Consider the following 24,230-nt stretch of genomic DNA (forward strand, 5'->3'; position numbering starts at 1 on the left):
CCGGCTACGCCACTGTGGATTAGGGCGACCCAGACACAGGCAGGCAGACACGACTACGTCCATCACCACACGTTTGTTTCATACACTACTATATGCAGTCAATAAGTGCACCAATACCAGTTCCCCACAGTCCCAACAGTCCAGGCTTCCTTCAGCCACCTCTTCTCTTCTCAGCACACTATTTACACTGGGCCTCTCTTCGCCCACCTCCTTCTCCGACCTCATCCACCTCCTCACCCGACTCCAGCCTTGATTGTCGGGAGGCGGACCCTTATATAGGCAGCCGAATGCCGACCACACCCAGCCACCTGTGACAAAGGGTTGTACCCAAGCTTCTTATTGATGTTAAAGTCTTCTGCCACCAGCTGGGACCCTTGGTTTGTATCTGGACTTTCCAGTTTCACAAACTGCACACTGACCACTTCATGCATAAGACACTCCTTCTCTGTTAGGCTGAATTATTACTTTGTTTTGCTATTTTCTATATTACTTAGGCCCAAGACGCCATAATATTATTTTTCCTGTATTGACATCAGATGGCACGGTGACACAGTGGTAGTGCTGCCGCCTCACAGTAAGGAGACCTGGGTTCGCTTCCCGGGTCCTCCCTGCGTGGAGTTTGCATGTTCTCCCTGTTTCTGCATGGGTTTCCTCCGGGTGCTCTGGTTTCCTCCCGCAGTCCAAAGACATGCAGGTTAGGTGCATTGGCGATCCTAAATTGTCCTTAGTGTGTGCTTGGGGGGGTGTCCTGCGGTGGGTTGGTGCCCTGCCCAAGATTTCTTCCTGCCTTGTGCCTTGTGCTGGCTGAGATTGGATCCAGCAGACCCCCGTGGCCCTGGGTTAGGATATAGTGCGTTGGAAAATGACTGACTGACTGTATTGACACCAACTATTGCTGTCTGTATGGTCCTAATTACCCCAGTTCCAAAAACAGTTAGCATTATCCCACAAACTTCTTTTCCCTTATACTTTAAAGTTTTATATTATACCCTGCATCTAATTTAGCACGTTTAAGCCTTAAAACCCAATATTATAAAATATGTATCTTATTGTTGCGTCTAATTCTAATGCAAAGTTCCTAATACATTAATATTCACATTTGTTCCATCCTTCTCTATCAATTACGATTACACAATAAAATTCACATTCTTCATGAAAAACAATAATCAAACAAATGTTGCAATTCACTTGTATCAGGAGACTTCTAGTTTAAACTTTATCTTCTTATATCAATAGATTTAGAGATTTTGTTCTGATTGTTTTATGTTGGCTAATAATGGTTTTACTGTGTTTTATTAATTTTACTTTGTAACAATTGTGAAGGCATAGTGGTGCAGTGTTAACCCTGCTGCCTCACAGTAAGGAGACCAGGTTTTGCATCTCAGATCCTTCCCATGTCTGTGTGGGTTTTCTCCAGGTGCTCCACTTTTCCTCCCACTGTCTAAAGATGTGCAGGTTAGGTGGACTGGCAATGCTAAATTGGCTCAATTGTGTGTTTAGTTTGTGGGTGCGTGATGGACTGTGATGGACTGGTGCCCTGTCCAGGGTTTCTTCCTACCTTGCGACCTATACTAGCTGGGATAGGTCCCAGAACTCCCTGTCAACCATAGTATGGATTAAGCAGGTTAGAAAATAACATGACATTGTTGATTTTATGTTGTTTGATTGGGTCAAGGTATGGCATTAAGAGCATCTGGTGTTGGTGATTACTGTATTCTCAAAGGGGTTTAGCGACTGTGGAAACACGTTTTCAAAAGTATCAGCACGGTGAGTGCCACAGGTTTATCTCAGTTCTGAAGACAACCATTTGTTGGTTCTGCTTATGCCATGCTAGTAAGTCTCTTTATATGAAGAAGCTGTTCACATGTAGGTAAAGCTATACATGTGGTGCACTATAAAGCAGCTATATTAAAGTACAGGTAAAGTTCCACGATACTACACAAGATAATGCCAATTATTTAAAAAAGCAGCAGTCAATGATCGTGATAAGTCTTTTTTTCCATTACTTTACATTAATGTGTATTTTTATAAGGTCGTTATTTACCCAGTTTATTTCTGATCTCACAGTTAAAGTTTGTTCTTTATTACTTGTCAAACTGTAATATTAATAATTATTACGCACTTTACCAAAACTAGTGCTTTAATTTGCTAAGTTCCTCAGATTCTGGCTTAGTTCAAAGGATAAAATGTAATGTTAATGTTCTTTTACTGTCAGGGCCATGTAAGGTATTTCCCTCTTCTTGTGACAGTCAGTTTGCTCTTCAGTTCCAGTAACAATCAGTAATCTCTCTACAGCATTTCATCTGTCTTTTCCTTTCACAAAACCCAAGATGTTTTATATCTATAAAATACTTTATTACAGACACCATGCACAGTGTGAATCAAGCAGACTGTGTTTCATCATCAGTTTTGAGAAATCAGTTTGTATCACATACAGTAACATATCCCGGATGTTTCATTATGGTATTTGTGGCTTTTTGTTTTGCTTATTTTTGAGCCTCTTTTTGATTGTTTGTAATTTACTGCAGATGCCCATCTGTTAAAGCTATAGCAGAGATACAATCATTAATTGTGCCATTAACGTTCCATATTAGTAATATTTGATAGAAGAACTTAAAACAAATCAGACACAAAGTGTATATGTGCCTGTTGTTATTGTTGTTCTGTTGACTTCATCATACAAACATAGATATTTAGTTTGAAGGCTTCTTAAACAAATACAGTATCTTTCAACTAACAAATTATTATTCCATTTTCATTGCTTGTCTAATTTGTAATTTAAAGAGTCAGCAATTACCACAATGTCAAGCAGAATGTCTAAAGCATAAATAGGGAAATATACAGTACAAATATTATCATCTGTACATATACAGTATAACAAATAATGAGAAATTTGGTTTGTTAAGCAATACCTATGATATTCATCATAGTGTTTATATGTTTCCATAGATATTATTTAGTTTTTGTTATAGAATATGAAAAATACTTTATTCTACTAAATCACAAAAATATAAGAAAAAGTTGGTATCTCTTCATAACAGGGAATTAAAGGTTTATCATAACAATCTTGCAGTTGCTTGTTACTGTGTAACACAAATAAAGCCTTTTGTTAGGGTATTCTTACATGGCAGAAAGTGACTATTAGGTGCACTATACAGTAGATAGGCCCTGTTCTAGAGTATCACGTTTGCTTTAAAAAGTTAATTTCTTAAAGCCTTTTTACACAGCAATAATTAATAGATGTGTCTTTGGTGTTATTTGTGTTATGAAAAAGTCAACATAAAAATAGGAAAGTTGTATTAATTTTTTGACTGATCAAGATATTGAATTTCTATCACTAGTAAGGGTGGGCAAACAAGTAAGACTTGTACTATGTACACAAGACAATAAACTTGGACTGAATTGAACCTGAATTTGAGTTAATATGTATCAAGATAACAGCACAGCACTGGAGGGCTGAGAATGGAATATGAATGAAAGTCTATCACCTGGGAAAAAAGTTGCTGGGAATTTATCTAGGTGTTGCAGTGATATATATGAGAACAGAAACATAATGGACAGTACAAAGCAAAATACAGTACAGTGTAAAATAAGAGACATCACAACATTATATTCAACAGCAGCAAATTATTGCAAATTGCCCATATACAGTATGTTGTATTCAAATGCTAAACATGCCTTTAAATGTAAACCTATAGCACCCTTGGGCAAATCTAACCAATATCTGATCCATCTTTTTCTAACCTATAAACTTGTTATTAAATGGCAATATGTTGCGACTAAAATGGTGAGGAAATGGACCCTGGAGGTTGAAATGGCTTTGAATGACTGCTTCCAAAGGATAGACTGGGAAATGATGAGCAAGTCACATTGGGGTGATATTAAGGGACTAATCATTGCATCGCAGAATATATTTTCATCTATGTTGGCATTATTATACCCTTAAAAACAGCATGCAGCTTTCCAAAATATAAGCCCCACATTACTAAAGAACTGAACAGTCTCCTCAATGATAAGAAGAAAGCTTTCCAAATTGGCGGAAAAGGGGCTATGAAGGCCATACAGAGGGTACTGAAGAAAAATCTGAGTGGAGGTAAAGACGATTGCAGAGCTAAAATAGAAAACAAACTCACTTAGAATAGCATGAAGGATGTCTGGAATGGACTGAGTATCATAACTGGACACAAGCAATCAGGGACAGATGTGAACAAAGCTGACACTCTGAAACAAGTTTTTAATAGATTTTTAATATCCACAGCACCATCTTCCAATGGCTATTCCCTCATGCCATCTCTACTTCATCAACAACTGCCTACATATTTTAATCCTATTAATTCAACTTGTATTACCAGTGTTGAGTCCACTCTGTGACCATCAGTATGGGCTTTCTGTTACTGTTGACTAAGTGAGAAGACAACTGAGGAGGATATACAGATGAAAAGCTGCAGGACAAGAAAGAGTTAGTCCTTGAATACTTAAAGGCTGTGCTAACTAACTTTGTAGTATCCTTTGTGGTATTCATCATTCTGTCACTATGGCTCTAAACGTGTTGCTGCTGTAGAAAACATCCTGCATTGTTCCAGTTTCAAAGCAGGCAAGCACCTCTTTACCTAATTACTACAGACCAGGGGACCTTACATTCCACATCATTTGAACCTTTGAGAGGCTGGTCCTGGACTATATGAAGGATCACTAAGAACACTGCATATTTCCTATCAGACAATTGTTGGAGTGGCAAATGTGAATACCTATCTGCTCCAAAAGGCATATTCCCATCTGGATAAAGCTGGCAGCACCATCAGAATGAGTTTTGTTTTTTAATTTCTCCAGTCTTCGATGCCATCCAGTCATCCCTGTTAAGGTATAACCTCAGGGATATGCGGGTGGATAATCAGAATAATGGACTATCTGTCCAGCAGATTACAGTTTGTGAGACTCAAGGACTGTGTCTCTGAAGTTGATGTGAGAAGACACTGGAGCACCACAAGGAATAGTCCTGTTACCTTTTCTGTTCACCTTGTATGCCTCAGACTATAAATATAACAGGCCATGTCACTTACAGAAATTCTTCAATGATTCTGCACTAATAAAATGACACAGATTACAGAGTTTAGGTGTAAAGAGAATCTGCAATTTTAATATCAGCAAAACCAAGAAACTGGTTATTGATTTTTACAACACCAAAGAACCTCTACACCTGGACAAAGAGGTCTTAAACTGCTACAAGTACTTGGATGTCCAGAGTAAAGACAAGCTGAACTGGTCTATTAATACAGAGGAACTACTGTATATAATTCAGAGAAGAGCGGTCTCTTTTTTAGGAGACTGTGTTCTTTTGATAATTATAGTAATAATATATATTGTGGACTAAGGCCTTAAAGATAGGGTGAGAAGCTCAGTCATCAGGGAGGGGCTCAGAGTAGAGCCGCTGCTCCTCCGCATCGAGAGGAGTCAGATGAGGTGGCTCGGGCATCTGATCAGGATGCCTCCTGGACGCCTCCCTGGTGAGGTGTTCCGGGCACGTCTAACTGGGAGGAGGCCCCGGGGAAGACCCAGGACACACTGGAGGGACTGTGTCTCTCGGCTGGCCTGGGAACGCCTTGGGATTCTCCCAGAAGAGCTAGAAGAAGTGGCCGGGGAGAGGGAAGTCTGGGCATCTCTGCTCAAGCTGCTGCCCCCGCGACCCGACCTCGGATAAGCGGAAGAGGATGGATGGGTGGATGGATGGACTAAGGCCCAGACACAGACAGGCAGACATGATGTTAATCACCACACGTTTATTTACAAGTCCTAATATTTACAATAATAAAGTGTCACACAACCCCAAACTCCCCCAAAGTCCAGCCCTCACACTCTTGCCTTGTCTCTTCAGGCCGCCTCCACTCCTCGCCTTCCAGCTTCGTCCTTCTTCCACCCGACTCAAGCACTGAATAAAGGGAGGTGGCCCCTTTTATAATCACCCGGATGTGCTCCAGGTGATTCCCGGCAATCTTCCACCGACACGCCCCAGTGTGGCGGAAGTGCCAGCTGCATCCCCGGAAGCACTCCGGGTGTCCCTGCTCCTCTTCCCCCCAGCACTTGCGGGAGTGGCAGTGGGGCGCCCCCTGGTGGTGACCACAGGCCCCCACAGGGTTGAGCTTCAAAGCTCTGTACCCGTGGTCCCCATAGCAACCAGGGCGGTCACCCCCACATGGTCTGAGGAAGGCGTAAGCCCTCTTCCGGTCTTCCTGGGTGTCCCGGCCGGGTCATCCCCCCAGCCACCTGCGACAATACATACAACTGAACTCATGCTAATACTATATACAGAAAGTCTTTAAAATTAAATATGATTTAGGTTGTTTGGAAGTGCCTGAAGATTTGAAACATATGAAAATATGAATAATTAAGTTTATAACTGTATAGCACAATTTTAGACTTCATCATAATGTTAAGGCAGATTTTTGTTCTTATATCGCAGAAAATCATACAGAACTTGTTTCTTTCACACTTTGTTAGGTCAACTGTAGTACCCATTGACTCCTGATTTTCAAATGGGCCAGATCTAATTCAGCCTTGTGGTATACAGCCATTGAAATTCAACTTAAAGACTCTTTAATATAGGATATTCTTAAGGAAACATGTCATTCTTTAAAATCTTAATATTAGCATGCTAAACTTAGTATTTTAAAAGGAAAAAAAGGTAAAGGTTATCCTACGCTTAAAAGAAAAGAAGGGAAGAGACACATTGTTTTGATAGGATGGTAACCTTTACAGATGCACACGGACACAGCCTCTTACTAACTGTATATTTTGGCAATATATTGTATTGAAAAATAAACTATATAGTTCAATGTGAACATGCTCTCAAGTTACACAAATAATACAACAAATCACTGTTAATATAAAAATGAGAGAATGATTTACAGTAAGTTAATCATTCAGGGCTCCTTTCAGATATCACATAACAATATTTACGCTTATTAAATTCTGAACCATGAGCAACATGTCACTTTGACACATCCCCTGCAGGCAAGATGATGTAGAATGTGTAAAGAAAAATCCTAAAGGAACATTGACTGGAAGGCTGAAACCATAGAAATTCCCAGTGTGACTCATAACTATGTCATATTTACAATTATAGTCCTCAACAGAAGGTAAGGAATTTCTAAAGGTCTTTTTAAACTGTGCTGACTTGGTCTGCTGCCACTTTAAACTCATTTTTTTAATTTGCTCCCTTCATCTCAATAAGTCATGCTTTAATTAAAAAAAAAACACATGCACATCACAATCTCCATTATAGGGTTAAACAATAAAGATCAAATTCATAAACAGAATATGAAAATATAAGAAATACAAGACAAATACATACAAGAAATGCCCCAAGATTATACACAAGTAGGTAGGCCTTTCAAAGTTGTACCTGAAACATTTTAGTGTTAACAAAAGTTAACATGAAAAGCTACACAGATCAGGCACAGCTACAGAACAAAACTACAAAACAGGGAACATAGTAATAGAAGAGAGTAAACTGAAAAAAATATGAGTAGAGCTTTAAAGCAAAAAAGTTTATATAGTACAGTAATTATAGTCATTAGAACAATCTAGATAAGAACAGGCCATTCAGCCCAACAGAGCTTACCAGTCCAATCCACTTAATTATTCCAAAATAGTATCAAGTGAGATTTTGAAGGTCCCTAAAATTCTACTGTCTACCACAGTACTTGGTAGCTTATTCCACGTGTCTACGGTTCACTCTGTAAAGAAAAACTTCAATGTTGTAATGTTTGTGTGAAACATCCCCTTAACAAGCTTCCAATGGTGTCTCTGTGTTTTTAATGAACTCTATTAGTAAAAGTCTTGATCTGCTGTATTTACTTACCTCATAATATTAAACAATTCAATCATATCTTCTCTTAACCCCCTTTTGTTTAAACTGAAAAGGCCCAGCTCTTTTAATCTTTCCTCATAACTCATCCCCTGTAACCCTGGAATCAACCTCATCACATTACTCTGGACTTTTTCCTTGGAGAGTTGCAGTCAGGGTGGCTGATGGAACACTGCATTTGTGACCCGCTGGGCTGGCTACTTTGAGCAGTTGTTCAAAGCTGATCCTCCAGCCAGGACATTGGATATCTCTTGGTCCACAGTTCTTGAGACTGATACTTCAATTAGCTGTGAGCCACCCAATCTCACTGAGATTGCAACAGTGGTGAACCATCTGAGGGGAGGAAAGGCTGCAGGGATCTATGGTATCTGGGGTGAATTTCTCTAGGCTGGTGGTAAGGCTGTCCACCTGGCATTGCAAGCAATCTTTGCTTCCATTTGGGAGACTGGCATCATCCCAACTGACTGGAAAATGGGAGTTGTTATCCCTATCTGGAAAGGGAAGGGTGATCACCTGGATTGAGGCAACTACAGGGGGATAACACTGCTCTCTGTGCCAGGTAAGGTCCTTGCTAGGGTCATCCTCATTAGGATCCATGATCACTTGCTCACCTACCAGCGACCGGAACAGTCTGGTTTTACGCCTGGCATTGAGGGTTCTCATGGAGAGCAAATGTGAATATCGGCAGTTTCTTTGCAGCCTTTGTTGATTTTCATAAAGAGTTCAACTCAGTTGATCAAGCTGCCCTGTGGGACATCTTGAGGGTTTGCGGGATCCCCTCGAGGTTGCTGGATATCATGGCCAGCCTATACACTGTTATTCTGAGTGCTGTGCAGAGTGCAGGCAGAACCTCTGTGTTTTTCCCAGTTGATTCTGGGGTTCGTCAGGGGTGTGTTCTTGCTTCTACTCTGTTCAATGCTTGTATGGACTGGGTGTTGGGTAAGGTTGTGGGGTCCAGCAGCTGTGAAGCATCTGTTGGTGAAGAAAGATTCATGGATCTTGACTTTGCTGACGATGCTGTGATCTTCGCGGTGTCAATGGAGGCTCTGATCGGGGCGCTCGAGAGACTGAGCGAGGAGTCTGAGTGTCTGGGCCTGCGAGTGTCCTGGATAAAAACCAAGATCCAGGCCTTTAATGACCTCTTGGGCACAGCCATCAGCAGTGTGTCTGTCTGCGGAGAGAGTGTCGACCTTGTCGAGAGGTTTACTTACCTTGGCAGTGACATTCATGTCTCTGGTGACTCTTTCTATGAAGTCAGTAGGTGGATTGGGAGAGCATGGGGGGTCATGAGGTCGCTGAAAAGGGGTGTGTGGCGCTCCCGATATCTATGCAAAAGGGCGAAGGTCTAAGTCTTTAGAATCCTGGTGCTTCCTGTCTTGCTATATGGTTGCGAGACATGGATGCTGTCCAGTGACCTGAGACAAAGACTGGATTCCTTTGGTACTGTGTCTCTCCGGAAAATCCTTGGGTACCGTTGGTTTGACTTTATGTCGAATGAGCGGTTGCTCATGGAGTCCCGAATGAGGCACATTACCTGGATTGTTAGGGAGAGTCAGTTACGGCACTACGGCCATGTGATGCGTCTCCCCAAGGGTGATCCAGCTCATAAGATCCTCATTGTTGAGTACCTGAATGGTTGGACCAGGCCAAGGGGACACCCAAGAAACACCTGGCGGCGGCAGATAGATGGTCATTTCCGAAGGGTGGGAATTGACCACGTGTCTGCCTGGTGGGTTGCCAACCGGGCTCCCAAGCTGTTTCGTCATGTAGTGGGTGCGGCAACGCACTGTACCAGTGCCTGCTCCCAACTTGACTTGACTTGCTATATTTTTTTTTGTAGCCTGGAGACATAAACTGCACACAGTACTCCAGATGAGGGCTAACCAGTGCATTATAAAGCTTCAACATAATCTCCTTGGGCTTGTACTCCACACATCCTGCTATATAACCTAACATTCTGTCAGCCTTCTTAAAGGCTACTGAACACTGTCTGGCAGTTGATAGTGGCAAGTCAATTACAACTCCTAAATCTTTCTCATAAGATGTACTCTCAGTTTTCAGACATCCCATTGTGTATTCAAACCTAACATTTTTACTTCCTACATGTAATACTTTACATTTATTTAACATTAAATTTCATTTGCTTCACATCTGAGTCTGTAATGACTCAATGGATTCAAGATTATCTGCCAATCCACCTAGCTTGGTATCATCTGCAAATTTAACCAGTTTATTGTTTATCTTTTACACATATTAAAAATTGCAGCAGCCATAGCACTTACCCCTGAGGGATACAACTCTTAACATTAGCCAATTCTGCTGCACCATAACCCTCAGCTTCCTGTATCTTTACACTGCACCCTGAACTCCCACTGTCACATTCATGTTTTAACAGTGACATTCAATAATGTCATTATCGTTACTAAAATTATAGCTATCCATCCACCTATCATTAGAACATAAGAAGCCTGACAAATAAGAGAAGACCATTCAGGCTGTCAAACTCATACCCAATACATGTTTAAAGCTGTTGAGGATTCAACTTCAATTATATGATTAAGACATTGGCACTTTGTACAAAGAGGTGCTTCCTTGTTCACAATCTTAAATACACTTTGTATACATTTCCATTGGTGTCCTCAAATAAGTGATTCATCAATTTAATTGAAATAACTCATCTGGTTCAATTTTATCTTTGCCTCTCAGAATTTTAAAGATCTCTCCTAAACACTAACAAGGTTTAATTTCTTTTGCCTCTGAGTAGAGCATTTCCTTTAGTCCAGATAGGCAGTTTCTTAATTTCCTCTGTACAGATTGTAACACAGCTGTTTTTTTGTGGTGTTGTGACTGCAATGCATACAGAACCTCAGGTGCCATCTTAGCGGTACATTACATGTCTGAACATAACATTCCTTGACATATACATTTAACAGTTTTTACATATAACCTAAAATTTGATTTTTCTTTTCAATTTATCGTCTTTGTTTTTGCTGCCTCGTAACTACTTGCTGTCAATCCAGTTTTAGTCTCATCTACAATTTTTACACATTTACTGAATATACGTTAATATAAATAAGAAAGAGTCATAGTCTGTGCATAGATCAATCCCCTAATGACCTCACCCCATGTGGTGCATTCTCCTCTTATCTGCACTCTTTGCCTCTGGGCAGTTATCCTACTTGAAATGAAGTCTATTCATTCGTTCAAGTCTATTCTATTCTAAGAAGTTCTATTTTCAGTTTTCAAAAATTATTATTCAGTGTGGAAATATATCAAAGGCATTTTGAATGCCAAAGTAACTTATCTTGAATGTGTTGCTTTTGTTGAGTACATTAGTGGGCCATTGAAAAAAGTGTAACAGATTGGTTTGGTAGGAACTTCTCTGTCTATTATTTGACATATTATTTTAATATAAATAGACAAATGTAATTCTGGTTATAGTTTCCATAATTTTGCACGGGATAGAAGTAAAGTTGTGAGTGCACAAATACTAAAACATATTATGTCTCCCTTTTTGTGGACTGGAGTCACTTTTGCAACCTGCCATTCTCCATCTTGACATGACCGTCAAAATATGGTTAATAAAAGTTGTATACATAATGATGTCTTTTATTTCTTTTAACACCAAAATCTGATCATGCCCCAGAGTTGTATTAGTTTTCATTGATTTAAGGGTCTTAGGCACATCTGGCTCTTTTATTTTGAAATGTCTAAACTTGTTTTAACTTCTGTCCAAGGCATGCCATTTACTTTTTATTTTTCTTCCACAAAATACTTGGAAAAATTTGTTATTTAGTTCATCTGCTATTTGCTGATCATTTGGAATGTTTTCCCTTGTGCATCTCTGCGGCTTCTTAAATGATCTTTTACTATTTTTTCTTTTATTGGACTAGTGCGACTCAAACCACCTACACCTGAACACCAGCAAAACCAAGGAGCTGGTGGTGGATTTTAGGAGGCCCAGACCCCTCATGGACCCCGTGATCATCAGAGGTGACTGTGTGCAGATGGTGCAGACCTATAAATACCTGGGAGTGCAGCTGGATGATAAATTAGACTGAACTGCCAATACTGATGCTCTGTGTAAGAAAGGACAGAGCCGGTTATACTTCCTTAGAAGGCTGGCGTCCTTCCACATCTGCAATAAGATGCTGCAGATGTTCTATCAGGCGGTTGTGGCGAGCGCCCTCTTCTACCTAGTGGTGTGCTGGGGAGGCAGCATTAAGAAGAAAGACGCCTTACGCCTGGACAAACTGGTGAGGAAGGCAGGCTCTATTGTTGGCATGGAGCTAGACAGTTTGACATCTGTGGCAGAGCGAAGGGCGCTCAGCAGGCTCCTATCAATTATGGAGAATCCACTGCATCCACTAAACAGTGTCATCTCCAGACAGAGGAGCAGCATCAGTGACAGACTGCTGTCACTGTCCTGCTCCACTGACAGACTGAGGAGATCGTTCCTCCCCCAAACTATGCAACTCTTCAATTCCAACCGGGGCCAAACGTTAACATTTAACATTATACAAAGTTATTGTCTGTTTTTACCTGCATTATTATCAATCTTTAATTTAATATTGTTTTTTTGTATCAGTAAGGTGCTGCTGGAGTAAGTGAATTTCCCCTTGGGATTAAGTAGTACTTGGGTGTTGTACCGTGTTAGCCATTATGAATGTAGAGAAAAGCCAAGCAAAATGACACCTTTTATTGGCTAACTAAAAAGATTACAATATGCAAGCTTTCGAGGCAACTCAGGCCCTTTCTTCATGTCTGAAGAAGGGGCCTGAGTTGCTTCGAAAGCTTGCATATTGTAATCTTTTTAGTTAGCCAATAAAAGGTGTCATTTTGCTTGGCTTTTCCCTTGGGATTAATAAAGTATCTATCTATCTATCTATCTATCTATCTATCTATCTATCTATCTATCTATCTATCTATCTATCTATCTATCTATCTATCTATCTATCTATCTATCTATCTATCTATCTATCTATCTAGTGTTTCCTGTTTGTTTTGTCTTCAAAAGTAATTCACTTTTCTGTTGATCTCTCCCTTTTTTCTTTGTTCCTTTTGTGCAGAGTCTAATATTCTCCCAATCCTTTCATTCATATTTTCCTTTCCTATTTGTATTATTACAGAGCCAGCAGGAGGCTAAGCTAAATCCAGTAGTATTAGGAGTAATTCAGAACAGGACTGCAATACACAGAACTCTATTACAGGTCACAGTTACACCCACAACAACACTTACTTACGCTAGGCCAATTTAGAAAAACCAGTCAGTCTAATATGAAACTCCTATGAATGTAGCAAAAATTCAGATAACTGGGTACACTAAAAGTCATGGAGAATCTCCACACAAACTGTGACCAGGAACCTAACTCAGATCTCCGGAGCTGTGAGGCACCATTCTGCCCATTCGGGCTATAATTTTTGTCAGATCTAGCATAGAAAATGGGAACAAGCTAGAAAATGACATTAAAAAATAACACAGTTAAAAGAGTAAACAAGACCATCTGTCAAGCTCCTTCCTGTTAATCTGTGAGCTTTGGCTCTACTCTAGTCTATGAAGGACACTTAAATTGTAAGTTTCACTTTTTTAATCATGTATATATGCATTTGGACACTATAAAATTAACTGCAAATAAATCAATGAGGGGATCTTTTTGTTCAAAGAAAAATCTTAGAATAATTTCCATCAAAGAAATGTTCAATTTTCACTGCAGTAATGACTTCAGTATACAGTAACTCTTTTTTATAAAGTACATCTTGACCCGTGAACTTGCAAGCATGTGGACATTTGTGACCTCTACCCTCTTCTCCAAAAATTAGACTTTTTTTAATTAAATCTTTCAGTGTAGACATGGCATCACCCAACTCATGTAAACTGTATTAATGCAACACCTGCATTTATACCATACAAAGGCATCAACTTGATTCCATTTACTCTTTGCCATTTTTAGAATACAACCAGCACTGTATGTTGTTGACATCATCTCATTTCCTTAGAATACTTACACACAAATGTTGTCTATGGCAACTTCTCTGTTGTTTCAATAACACAGACACACTCAGTGCTTTCCCACAGAATGGTCATTGTTTGTTAGTCACCACAAGCACTATAATCTACTGAGAAGTTTTAACAATGCTGATCAATAAAACTTGAAAAAAGTCACTTAAGTATTAACACTCCCACTCCTTACTTTTAAGGACAGCCTAGTGTTGTGTGTTAAGGGCTACGAAAAGAGAAAATTCACGCTCTATCTATCTCTCTATATGTACTACTTATGTTATAGAGTATAATATCCATAATGTATTTATGTAACCTATGTTACCATGAAGAGTGTGAACGTATCATTGTGCCATGAATGGATTGATATCCTGACCAAAACAGTTTCTGCTTTTGGATGGATTACCTCCAACTCCCCAAAGCCCCAAATAGAGAATGAGCAGCTCCACTAAATGGCTTTACACCTTATATATATGGAGAGAGGTAGACAGAATTTGAGAGAAAGACAGTACAGCAAGGTGAATAATGAATCACTCTCTTTAAGTAACTTAACTTTATGACACAAGGTAGTCTTCTTGGCTGCCCCCCAAAAATAAAAAAGAGGTAAAATATTAAACCACACTGCAGCTCCATTATAAAAGTAATTACAAAGATTAACACTCAAAAGGGAAAACTAAATGCCAAAAAAGGAAGGAAAACAAAATCTTGATGCATCTCTATTACTAATTAAACTGGTCTTGAGCCTCCATCTATTTGGTTGGTTGGCTGACTTTCCCACTTCTCCACCAGAATGTAACACAGAGATATTCCTTTCACCTCTCATGTCTCTAGCCCTAGGCCCTAGCCTGTTTTTCAGTTGAGCTTTAGCCAATTATCCTCCCAATGGCGAACCCCTGCCCCACCAGCTTCTCCTGGGGCGCCAACTTCACACCACATCCTGGGTCACTGCCAGTTCAAGTTAAGGAATCATTTCCATTGACAGTGATTGCCAATTGTCCATGGTAGCTTTCTAGCTGTTCCTACTATCCAAAAGACGGCACAATTTCCTAAGCTCTTTTTGGCACTCTAGGCCCTTTAGCATCTAGGAGGTGTCACTACATCTGGCTTTCCTTTCTTAGCCTCACTGTCTTGCAGAAGAAGGATAAGGTGATCCTGGAGTCTGTTGTTACCCTCAGACTATATGCTGTTTATCTTGCTTGTTGTCCTGCTGGGATTCTTCAGCACACACCAAGCTTACTTAGCCCTGGAAGCTCCTGCACTTCCACATGGACACCTGGAGTGTTGCACTCTCTTCCCCTGGAGGCTGTTTGTGTGACCTTGTTCTAGTAAAATCCTGTCAACTAGGCTGTTTATCTGTTTATCTTTATTAATAAATATTTTAATTTTAAATTATCTTTAGAAAGTCCCACTAACAGCTGTGTTCGGTGTTCTTCCAGACGGACTTGAAGTGGAAAAGGACAAGCAAACGGTGATTGCATTCACTACACTTTTGGAACGCAGACTTATTCTGTTAAATTGGAAGAATCCTAACTCTCCTCTTATAAGTCAGTGGGAAACCGATGTTTTATATTATTTGAAATTGGAAAAAATCAAATTCTCAGTTAGAGGATCTGTACAAAATTTTTTCAAAACCTGGCAGGATCTGATCAATATTATTTTAGAATAAGAGAAATAACTATTACCGCATTTAATTCCCTTCTCCATCTCTTATTTACATATATATTTATTTCTCCCTTTCCTTTGCTTATTGTTGTCTTATTAAAAAGCCCTAAGCAATTCTCCTTTAGCTAAGCTCTCCTTCTCAGGGGTGGGGTTTGATTTGTCTTTAATTTGTTTGGTTATAAATTGATCTATTTGTATGGAATGATTACAATAAAATTAATAAAATAAAGATAAAAAAAAAAGAAAGTCAGCTGTGAGTGGGGCAGGGGAAGCAAGCTATTTCTAATCTATCCTTTTAATCCTTATAATTATAAGGGCCAACGTAGCATTAGGCTTCATGGCAATAACTCCTGGGAGAACTGGAAATTAAGGTCAAAGCTGTCTTATCTTAAATTAAGACTACAAAATGACAACAAAAGAATATCAGCTGCAGTATTCAGGTGGCAGTGATAAGTTTTATTTTTGTGAAAATAATACAAATCTTTTTGGTTGCATATTTTTAGTCTATCAAAGCTACACTTAAAAGGAATTTGAAAACCTATAAAAGTGATCATTTTCAGATATGAATAAAGATCTGAATTTATATTCAGGTTTACTGAATTATATATTATATTAGACCAGTGAAATGTTCTTCTAATAATGTTTTCTCTGTTTTGATTTTTCTTTGGATTACACAATTAAATCATTACCTATACAGAACATCCTCTCAACATTTACTCAACATTCAAGTGACTAATTCTATTGCATAACAGTCTGCTGGTGAAGTCTTACACACTATATAATAGGCAAGGGCTGTCAGGCACCATTACAGACCACCTCAGTCGTACACACAAGGCACAATGCAGTCTTTGAAGATCCTGTATTTTGTTGCTTTCCTGGCAGCAGCATATGCTGTCCCAATATTGCGGGACAACACTGAAGAAGAGAATACTGAATTTGCACAGGTAAAGTCATTTAGTTTTCAGTACCAATTATTAACTAGAGTAAATTTACAAGTGAAGTATTAGCCATATAGTGAATCTAAACTGAGAGAAAACAGCCAGGCAAGTATTTATTTTTGTAGTTATTATGGGTATCGCAATAAGCTCTGCCTTTAAATACTTAGTGGCAGAAAAACACTTGAACATACTTGTAACTTAAATACCAGATGTCACTGACATTTACCAGTCCTGTAATAACCTGCATTTTGAAATGCAGTTGTGTCTACAGGTAAAATTAAAAGAGAATAAATATGACATTGTTTGTAATAATAAAAATGATAACATCCCTGCTGATATTTTTAAATTGTTACGTATTTTAATATCAATCTGAAGAATATATGTATGAATTATTTTTCTTGAAGAATTTAGGCATGTGTGCTGTTGTGAACTTTTTTTTAATCTATCACAGCTCTTGCTAGGACAGTTTTTCCTTTCCTATATTTCATACTTCTCTTAAAATTATTTTTTCTAATAAAAGTGAAGTGACTTCATTTTATGTGTACATTTATAATTTTCCAAAGAATTTGTATAATTGTACTAGTAGTAAGTTTGATTGTTGTTCATCATTCATTTTATATAAATGTTTCATCTTCATGCTTAATTGAAATCATTTTTGTTATTTTGTTCCTTTTTCTATCAGGAGTACCTTCAAAAATTATACAACCTTACCTCTAGCTCTGGACCTAACTTCAGACGACGCAGTAATGAATTGACTGAAAAACTCAAAGAGATGCAGAAATTCTTTGGCCTCCAAGTGACTGGTACACTGGATTCTAATACCCTGGAGGTTATGAAAAAATCAAGATGTGGCGTCCCTGATGTGGCTCATTACTCCACATTTCCTGGTGCTCTAAAATGGAACAAAAATAGCCTCACTTACAGGTAATTAATGAACTACAAAGAAACTACTAGTTACTTTACTTAATAAAGAAAAAAGACTACACTCCTTGGGCGGCACGGTGGCGCAGTGGGTAGCGCTGCTGCCTCGCAGTTGGGAGACCTGGGGACCCGGGTTCGCTTCCCGGGTCCTCCCTGCGTGGAGTTTGCATGTTCTCCCTGTGTCTGCGTGGGTTTCCTCCGGGCGCTCCGGTTTCCTCCCACAGTCCAAAGACATGCAGGTTAGGTGGATTGGCGATTCTAAATTGGCCCTAGTGTGTGCTTGGTGTGTGGGTGTGTTTGTGTGTGTCCTGCGGTGGGTTGGCACCCTGCCCAGGATTGGTTCCCTGCCTTGTGCCCTGTGTTGGCTGGGATTGGCTCCAGCAGACCCCCGTGACCCTGTGTTTGGATTCAGCGGGTTGGAAAATGGATGGATGGACTACACTCCTTTCTAACATTTTTTGATTTACATGAGCATTAATAATATCCTTGTGTGTTCTCCTTTCACAAGACGGTGTATTAAAAGCAGAGCTTTGATGTAGTAGCCGGACTTAATGTTCATGTAATGAAGTCCAAGAGTCCTCTTTAGAGTGTTGTTACAGCATAAATTGAAGGATGCATGACATGTAATCATTTCAAAGACATACGCATAGGAATTATATTTTAGCAGTTTAGTATAATTCAACAAATGTTTTCAATACTGACTTAAGGTGTGTGTGCAACAGTCTTTTTAAGGTTCAAAATAAACTTATGAATGTCATTAAGTATCAATATTTACTTTCTTTCTTTTGTAGAATTGAAAACTACACACCTGACATGCCCCAAGCAGATGTAGACAAAGCAATAGAGAAAGCTTTTGCGGTTTGGACTAAGGTGACGCCTTTGAAAATCACCCAAATCTACAGCGGGACAGCTGATATTATGATCTTATTTGTTACTGGAGGTAACTATAAATAATCCAGCAAATATTTGAAACGATAGATACATATAATATAAATGATATTAACAATAGATATTCATTGTTGTTAAAGAGATTAGTATGCTTTTATTATGCTGTGGCTGATTTGTTGCTACACTTAAAACAATGGCATTTATAGATTAAGTAAGCTTATTGCTTTCAACTTACTTTGAGCATTTTATTCTAAATTTTCTCTGCATTTCCACTGCCCTAACAAATATTAAAATATAATGAACTGCATATATCTTGACTTTTGCAAACCCCTTTTCCAAAAGATATGTAATAATGACTTAAATAAATAAATATATTGAATAAATTATATTTTAACTTAGTTATAGTGGTTAGAGGATCTACCTCACAACTTCAGACACTTACACCCTGCATAGAATTTCCACTGCTTCCCATGTCTGAAAGGAACTGATTTGATTTCTTTAACTTTAGTTGATGTTCAGAAAATGAGCAATTTAGGATGGTTTGTGATCAATTGACACCTTCTTCTACGTTTGTTCGTGGTTTGTGCCCGGTATTGACAGAAGTGTTTCTGGCACCAAGTAACTTGGCAGTAAAAAAAAATTGGTTCTGAGAATGTATTGGAAGTATGGACATGTGGTATATTACATCTAGTATCCACTGAGCCAGTGGTTTAGACGGCACTCCTATCCTGTATCTCGGAAGGTGCTAAAGAGGCAGTACTGAGCTCAATGAAATATAGACTAACAAGGAATGTAATTACTGTGGCTGCAATTGAACTTATTTAAGGTTGCATTGTTATATTAACACTCAGATAACACTAATCATATAAATATCAATACATCTTTCTCTCTTTCTCTTTCAGACCATGGTGATAATTCTCCCTTTGATGGCCCTGGAGGATTTCTAGCTCATGCCTTTGCACCTTCAGATGGCATTGGAGGTGACACTCATTTTGATGAAGATGAAACATTTACAAGTGGATCAGCAGGTAACATATAAACACAACTACATCTTACAATAAGATATTGTAGATCAATCAGTTGAGAAATGTGATGAGGGAATTTGTACAAAACTGTTCACAATTTTGTATTTCAGGATATAACTTGTTCCTTGTCGCTGCCCATGAGTTTGGTCATGCTCTGGGTCTGGGTCACTCAAACGACCCTGGTGCATTGATGTACCCAATTTACAGCTATGTCAACCCTGGAACGTTTTCTTTGTCACAGGATGATATTCAAGGGATCGAGTCACTCTATGGTTAGTATCATTGGTGTATATAAAAATACATTTTAATAATTAGATACAGTAGTTTTCCCATTAATGATTATTTTCAAACAACTCTGTCTTTTTAGCTGCTGGTTGACTATTTGAGGCTCACTACCAAACATTCAAATATAATCAGTTTTATACTTTTATTATTTCCAATTAAGATTTGAAAAGACGCTACTAGTCTCATGTGAATTAAATTAAGCATCTATTTGATCATTTATTATGCTTTCCAGGGATAAGTAAATCAATCTTATTTTAATATTTTTACATTTTGATCAACAAAACGTTTTAGAATAAACCACAAACTTGTTAAATCCAGCTTAATTTTATGATTTTTTAACAGGTTCTAACCCCAATGTTCCAAACAATCCAGTGCCTGATGCCCCAAAAACTCCAAATGCTTGTGATCCAAACCTATCTTTGAATGCTGTGACCACTTTGCGGGGAGAAATGATGCTCTTTAAAGACAGGTAAGAGCAAGGAGCCTTCATGTTTACAGGAACAGTCACTAAATTGTCAAACACACACAATTAATGTAGCAATGAGAATATCATTAAAGTACATTTGCTAGGATGTTTTTTTTAGATCATTTGCCTTAGTTGTAAAACAAATAATTCAATAATAGCTGAATTCATTATTTTATTATTATCAAAAATGTACAGCAATATTGCTTGCATTGTGGTTACATTTCCTCAAAAAATGTTAAAAAACAAAACAGCATAATGGGCTTTATAAAAGGAGGTTCAACAGTACAGCCACTTCACATATCATCGAATCAATTCTTACCTATTTAAATTTGATCAGAGTCTGCCCATTTTATGCAGTTATGCTTGTAGTCCCATCACTCCTATGTACTCCCCAGTAAGCAATGATAATAGTTTAATTTCATATTATGTTTTTCTTTAAGGTTCTTTTGGCGAAAAAGCCCCTTCATGGCCAATGTTGAACAGTACACCATTAAATCTTTCTGGCCCGAATTGCCTGATGACATTGATGCAGCATATGAAAGCAGAGAGCGTGATTTAGTCTACCTCTTTAAAGGTAATTTCTTTTTTCTGTCTGAGTTATCAATAAAACACACGATATGTCATAGTTCAAATGTGTACAACACCATGAATAAAAAAAAAAACAGCACACCCATCATACTGAAAGACTGCAAATAATTGCAGGGGAAATAGCCCCATAAAACACATACACATGCACAAGCAATCAAAAGTAATGCCTTCAATGTATTTACGAGTCTGCCGCTCCCATTTCAGATACAAGGACTCCAAATTTTATTCAGCAACCATAGTCTTAATATACTAAACAGGGTGCTGATCTGTGACAAGTAGAAATTACCAAAGTTTGAAAGGTTATTGAAAATACATTGGAAAACTGTATTACTGTAAGATAACAAAAAAATTGCATTTCGTCTACATTGATTGCTTTACTGAGAATGATGGGATATTGATAAAAAAATTTATTTACAATGACAAACCACTTCTCATCCATCCATCCATCCATCCATTTTCTAAATCCACCTATCAAAGTAGGGTCTGCCTGTTCCAGCAATCCTTGGACAGCCCATCGCAGGATGAACATAAACATGCACATGTATCAGAGGTCACTACACCTAACCTGCATGTCTTTGGATCGTTTTTCACTTGTCCTGATGAGGGTTATAATGGTGCTATGTATAGTTTTTTTCCCTCATTTGCACCTGGATCATTTCTAGATATAATGTAATATATAAAACCCCTTGTTCTGCTATGAATCTCTTAGAAGGGTCCATGCCCACAACACCTCTCTACTGAAAGTGTAAAGATGGCTTCATACCTTGATAAGCTCTCAAAACAAGGTCATCTGAATTTGAAGCAGCAGTAGCTTTGTTCTCAGATCTCACTGTAACGCTAATTTTTAAGCTCATCATGAAAGGTGAGCACTGAAACATGATGAAGGAACATAATTTTGAACTCGTGTCTTGATTGTTTTCATTCATGTCTAAAAGAGGGGATGGAAATGTAAATTGATGAGTAAACTGAAAGCTTTTTCTGAGAACCTACCTCCTGCTTCACCACCACCATCTGGTAAAAAACTTGTAGTACAGCCACTAATGAATCGTTGCTGTCAAATCACCTTAGCATTGTAAAAATTACAGCCAACAGCTTTACTTTAGATTCATGACAAGCAAGAGATTCAGTCATAGAGGTTGAATACACTTTGACCAAGCAAATATATTTAGGTAGTAATGATGCACTGCTAGTCTTGTGGTAAGCAAACAAGAATATGGGCTTCTAGGACCTTTGGTGAAGGGCATTCAGTGCTTGTCTGCAACTAGAGTGCTGTCTGTATTCATAATGCTAAACTGAATCCATTAAGGGTGGGCAAAAGGGCAAAGGTTTTTAAAAAAGCTGAGGATTATATCCTGTCCATCTGGGATCTCTACCAGATGAAGGAACAGTTCAGCCAAACGTCTCCATACCTGAGGGCATCATTTTCTAAAGATATTTTCTGTAAGCTTTGGTGGTTTATTTTTTGTAGAAGTAAAACCTTGGCAATGCATAACACAGATTCTATAGATATGCTCCTTACATAAGATCTTTTTCACCATCAATGCCAACAAACGTAAACAATAAAGTTATTTACTGTATCATAAAATTCAGGAAACTGAAGGAAATTGAAATAATGATGTACTGTTAAGAACCAAACAAACAAAATAGATAACAAAATTGTTTTCATCATATGTTAATGAATAACCCTTTTTATTTCTTTTTTTTTTTTGCAGGAAACCAAGTCTGGGCTCTGTTTGGATATGACATCCAACAAGGCTATCCACAAAGTATGCAGAAGTTTGGACTTCCAGCAGGGATCAATAAGATTGATGCTGCACTCTATAATGAAAACACTGGGAAGGTTTTAATCTTTGTTGGAAACAAATACTACAGGTAGATGTTTCATATCTAAAAAGAAAAACATTAAAGCAAAGGAAAAGCTAAAACTATAATTATAGCTAACACTACTTGCCTTTAAAAAATTTCAGTTATGATGAGGCCAGACGAAGAATTGACAAAGGGTATCCCAAGTCAATAGAAAGCGGTTTTCCTGGAATTGGTGGAAAAGTTGATGCTGCTGTTGAAGATAACGGTAAGTATATTGTATATGTACAAAGAAAAAGTGCTGCCTTCTGCATTTGTTTTAAATGCTATATACTGTACCGTGTTACAAAGAGTAATTTAATTTTATAGAACATATCAGTATATAACAACATGTGTTATGACAGGTTGTGTGGCTGGCAAGGCACTGAAATGAGTTAGAAAAAGCATAAGCGGTATAACAAGGAATAGGCCAGGCTGAGTCTGTACTCAAAATAGTAATAATAATTAATTTTATTTATATATAGTAAATAAAAAGTAAGCCCACACTGCTTAACTGGCAAGTCCTCCAATCTGCCAGTATGCGTTACCAGCCACTAGGGACAGTACAGTATGTATTATACATTTAAATGGTGCTTTGGAAGTTATTAATCTTCTAAAATGTAACAAAATATCTTATCTAAACATTTGTGATGGAACTGTCTAACATGTAATGTGTTTTTAATTTCAAATATTTATTTTTTATTTTTTTACAGGCTTAATGTACTTCTTCAGTGGCTCAAGAATGTTTGAGTACAACATGATGTCCAAGAGAGTTATTCGTGTTTTGGCTACCAATTATTTCTTGGGTTGTTAGAAGAAAAAGAAGCAGCCCTTTTTTATAGCATGATTTCACTTATTTAAGATGTACTAAACATCTTGCACTTTATACCTGATTGTATTTAGTATTTTATCAATTTTATTTGTTGTGCTTTGTACTGATAAATTATTATGTGCGATGTTGTCTTCTTAAGTGGAAAAAAAATGAATTATGAATATTTGTAATTAATTTATTGAAATGTGCACAAAAAACATAAAATTCTGTTGAATCTTTCTTCAGTTTTGTTTTAAATCTTTTTTCAAATTTGTTTTCTCTACATATCTACATATAAAAATTATTCTACCTGAACAACAGTGTTAAGAGTGTTATGTTAGTTATTGGCTTCAAGAGTGGGAAAAAATTAAACATCAATAGGGGTAATTCCCCACAGTAAGGAGACTGTGATTTGCGTCCTGGGTGTTTCTTGTGAGGAGTCTGCGTGTTCTCTCTATGTTGGTTTTCTACAGGTTCTCTGGTTTCCTCCCACAGTCCAAAAACAAGCAAGTTAAATAAACTGGTCGTTGTGTGGAAGTGTATGTGTGTTTGTCAGTGACCTGTCCAGGGGTTGTTCCTGCCTTGCACCCTATGATTGCTGGAATAGGCTCCAGCTGCCTCATGATGCCGCCCTGGATTAGTGGGTTAGGAAAATGGATGGACATATTTAATTTATTAAAGTTTTTTACAAGGAAAAAATATATTCAAAGAGAAAAAATGTGAAAGTGTATAAACCATAACAGAGTCCCTGTTCTAAGGCCATGTTCTTTGCATTTATTTGGATGTTTAGCATGAAATTCTTGTAATAATCAAGGGCCTTTAAGAAGCGGTCCTTGGGACTATATCCATATAAACGAATGAAGCACACAACAGTTGCCACTCTGTGACAAGAGTCCAAAACCAAAGGTGGCAGCAGAGTCGGGAGGAGGAGGGCAAAGCTGC

At 38.2% G+C, this 24,230-nt stretch overlaps 1 protein-coding gene across 3 annotated transcripts in view; it reads left to right on the forward strand.

Annotated features, from left to right (window-relative positions):
• The first annotated feature begins 16,308 nt into the window (after positions 1 to 16,308).
• The window catches only part of LOC114650499 (collagenase 3-like), a 47,245-nt gene continuing 39,323 nt past the window's right edge, over positions 16,309 to 24,230 (forward strand). The window contains exons 1-10 of one of the 3 annotated variants that reach the window (XM_028800163.2): positions 16,312 to 16,468; positions 17,145 to 17,386; positions 18,175 to 18,323; positions 19,174 to 19,299; positions 19,407 to 19,568; positions 19,924 to 20,050; positions 20,488 to 20,621; positions 22,348 to 22,507; positions 22,603 to 22,706; positions 23,191 to 23,606. In XM_028800163.2, coding sequence (XP_028655996.1) covers positions 16,364 to 16,468; positions 17,145 to 17,386; positions 18,175 to 18,323; positions 19,174 to 19,299; positions 19,407 to 19,568; positions 19,924 to 20,050; positions 20,488 to 20,621; positions 22,348 to 22,507; positions 22,603 to 22,706; positions 23,191 to 23,291 — 1,410 coding nt within the window. In that variant the 5' untranslated portion in view covers positions 16,312 to 16,363 and the 3' untranslated portion in view covers positions 23,292 to 23,606. Of the gene's footprint in view, positions 16,469 to 17,144; positions 17,387 to 18,174; positions 18,324 to 19,173; positions 19,300 to 19,406; positions 19,569 to 19,923; positions 20,051 to 20,487; positions 20,622 to 22,347; positions 22,508 to 22,602; positions 22,707 to 23,190; positions 23,607 to 24,230 lie in introns of those variants that run through there. The other 2 variants (XM_051927083.1, XM_051927084.1) reach the window with 2 other exon arrangements.

Source organism: Erpetoichthys calabaricus, chromosome 4, assembly GCF_900747795.2.
Source record: "Erpetoichthys calabaricus chromosome 4, fErpCal1.3, whole genome shotgun sequence".
NCBI classification, from domain to species: domain Eukaryota; kingdom Metazoa; phylum Chordata; class Cladistia; order Polypteriformes; family Polypteridae; genus Erpetoichthys; species Erpetoichthys calabaricus.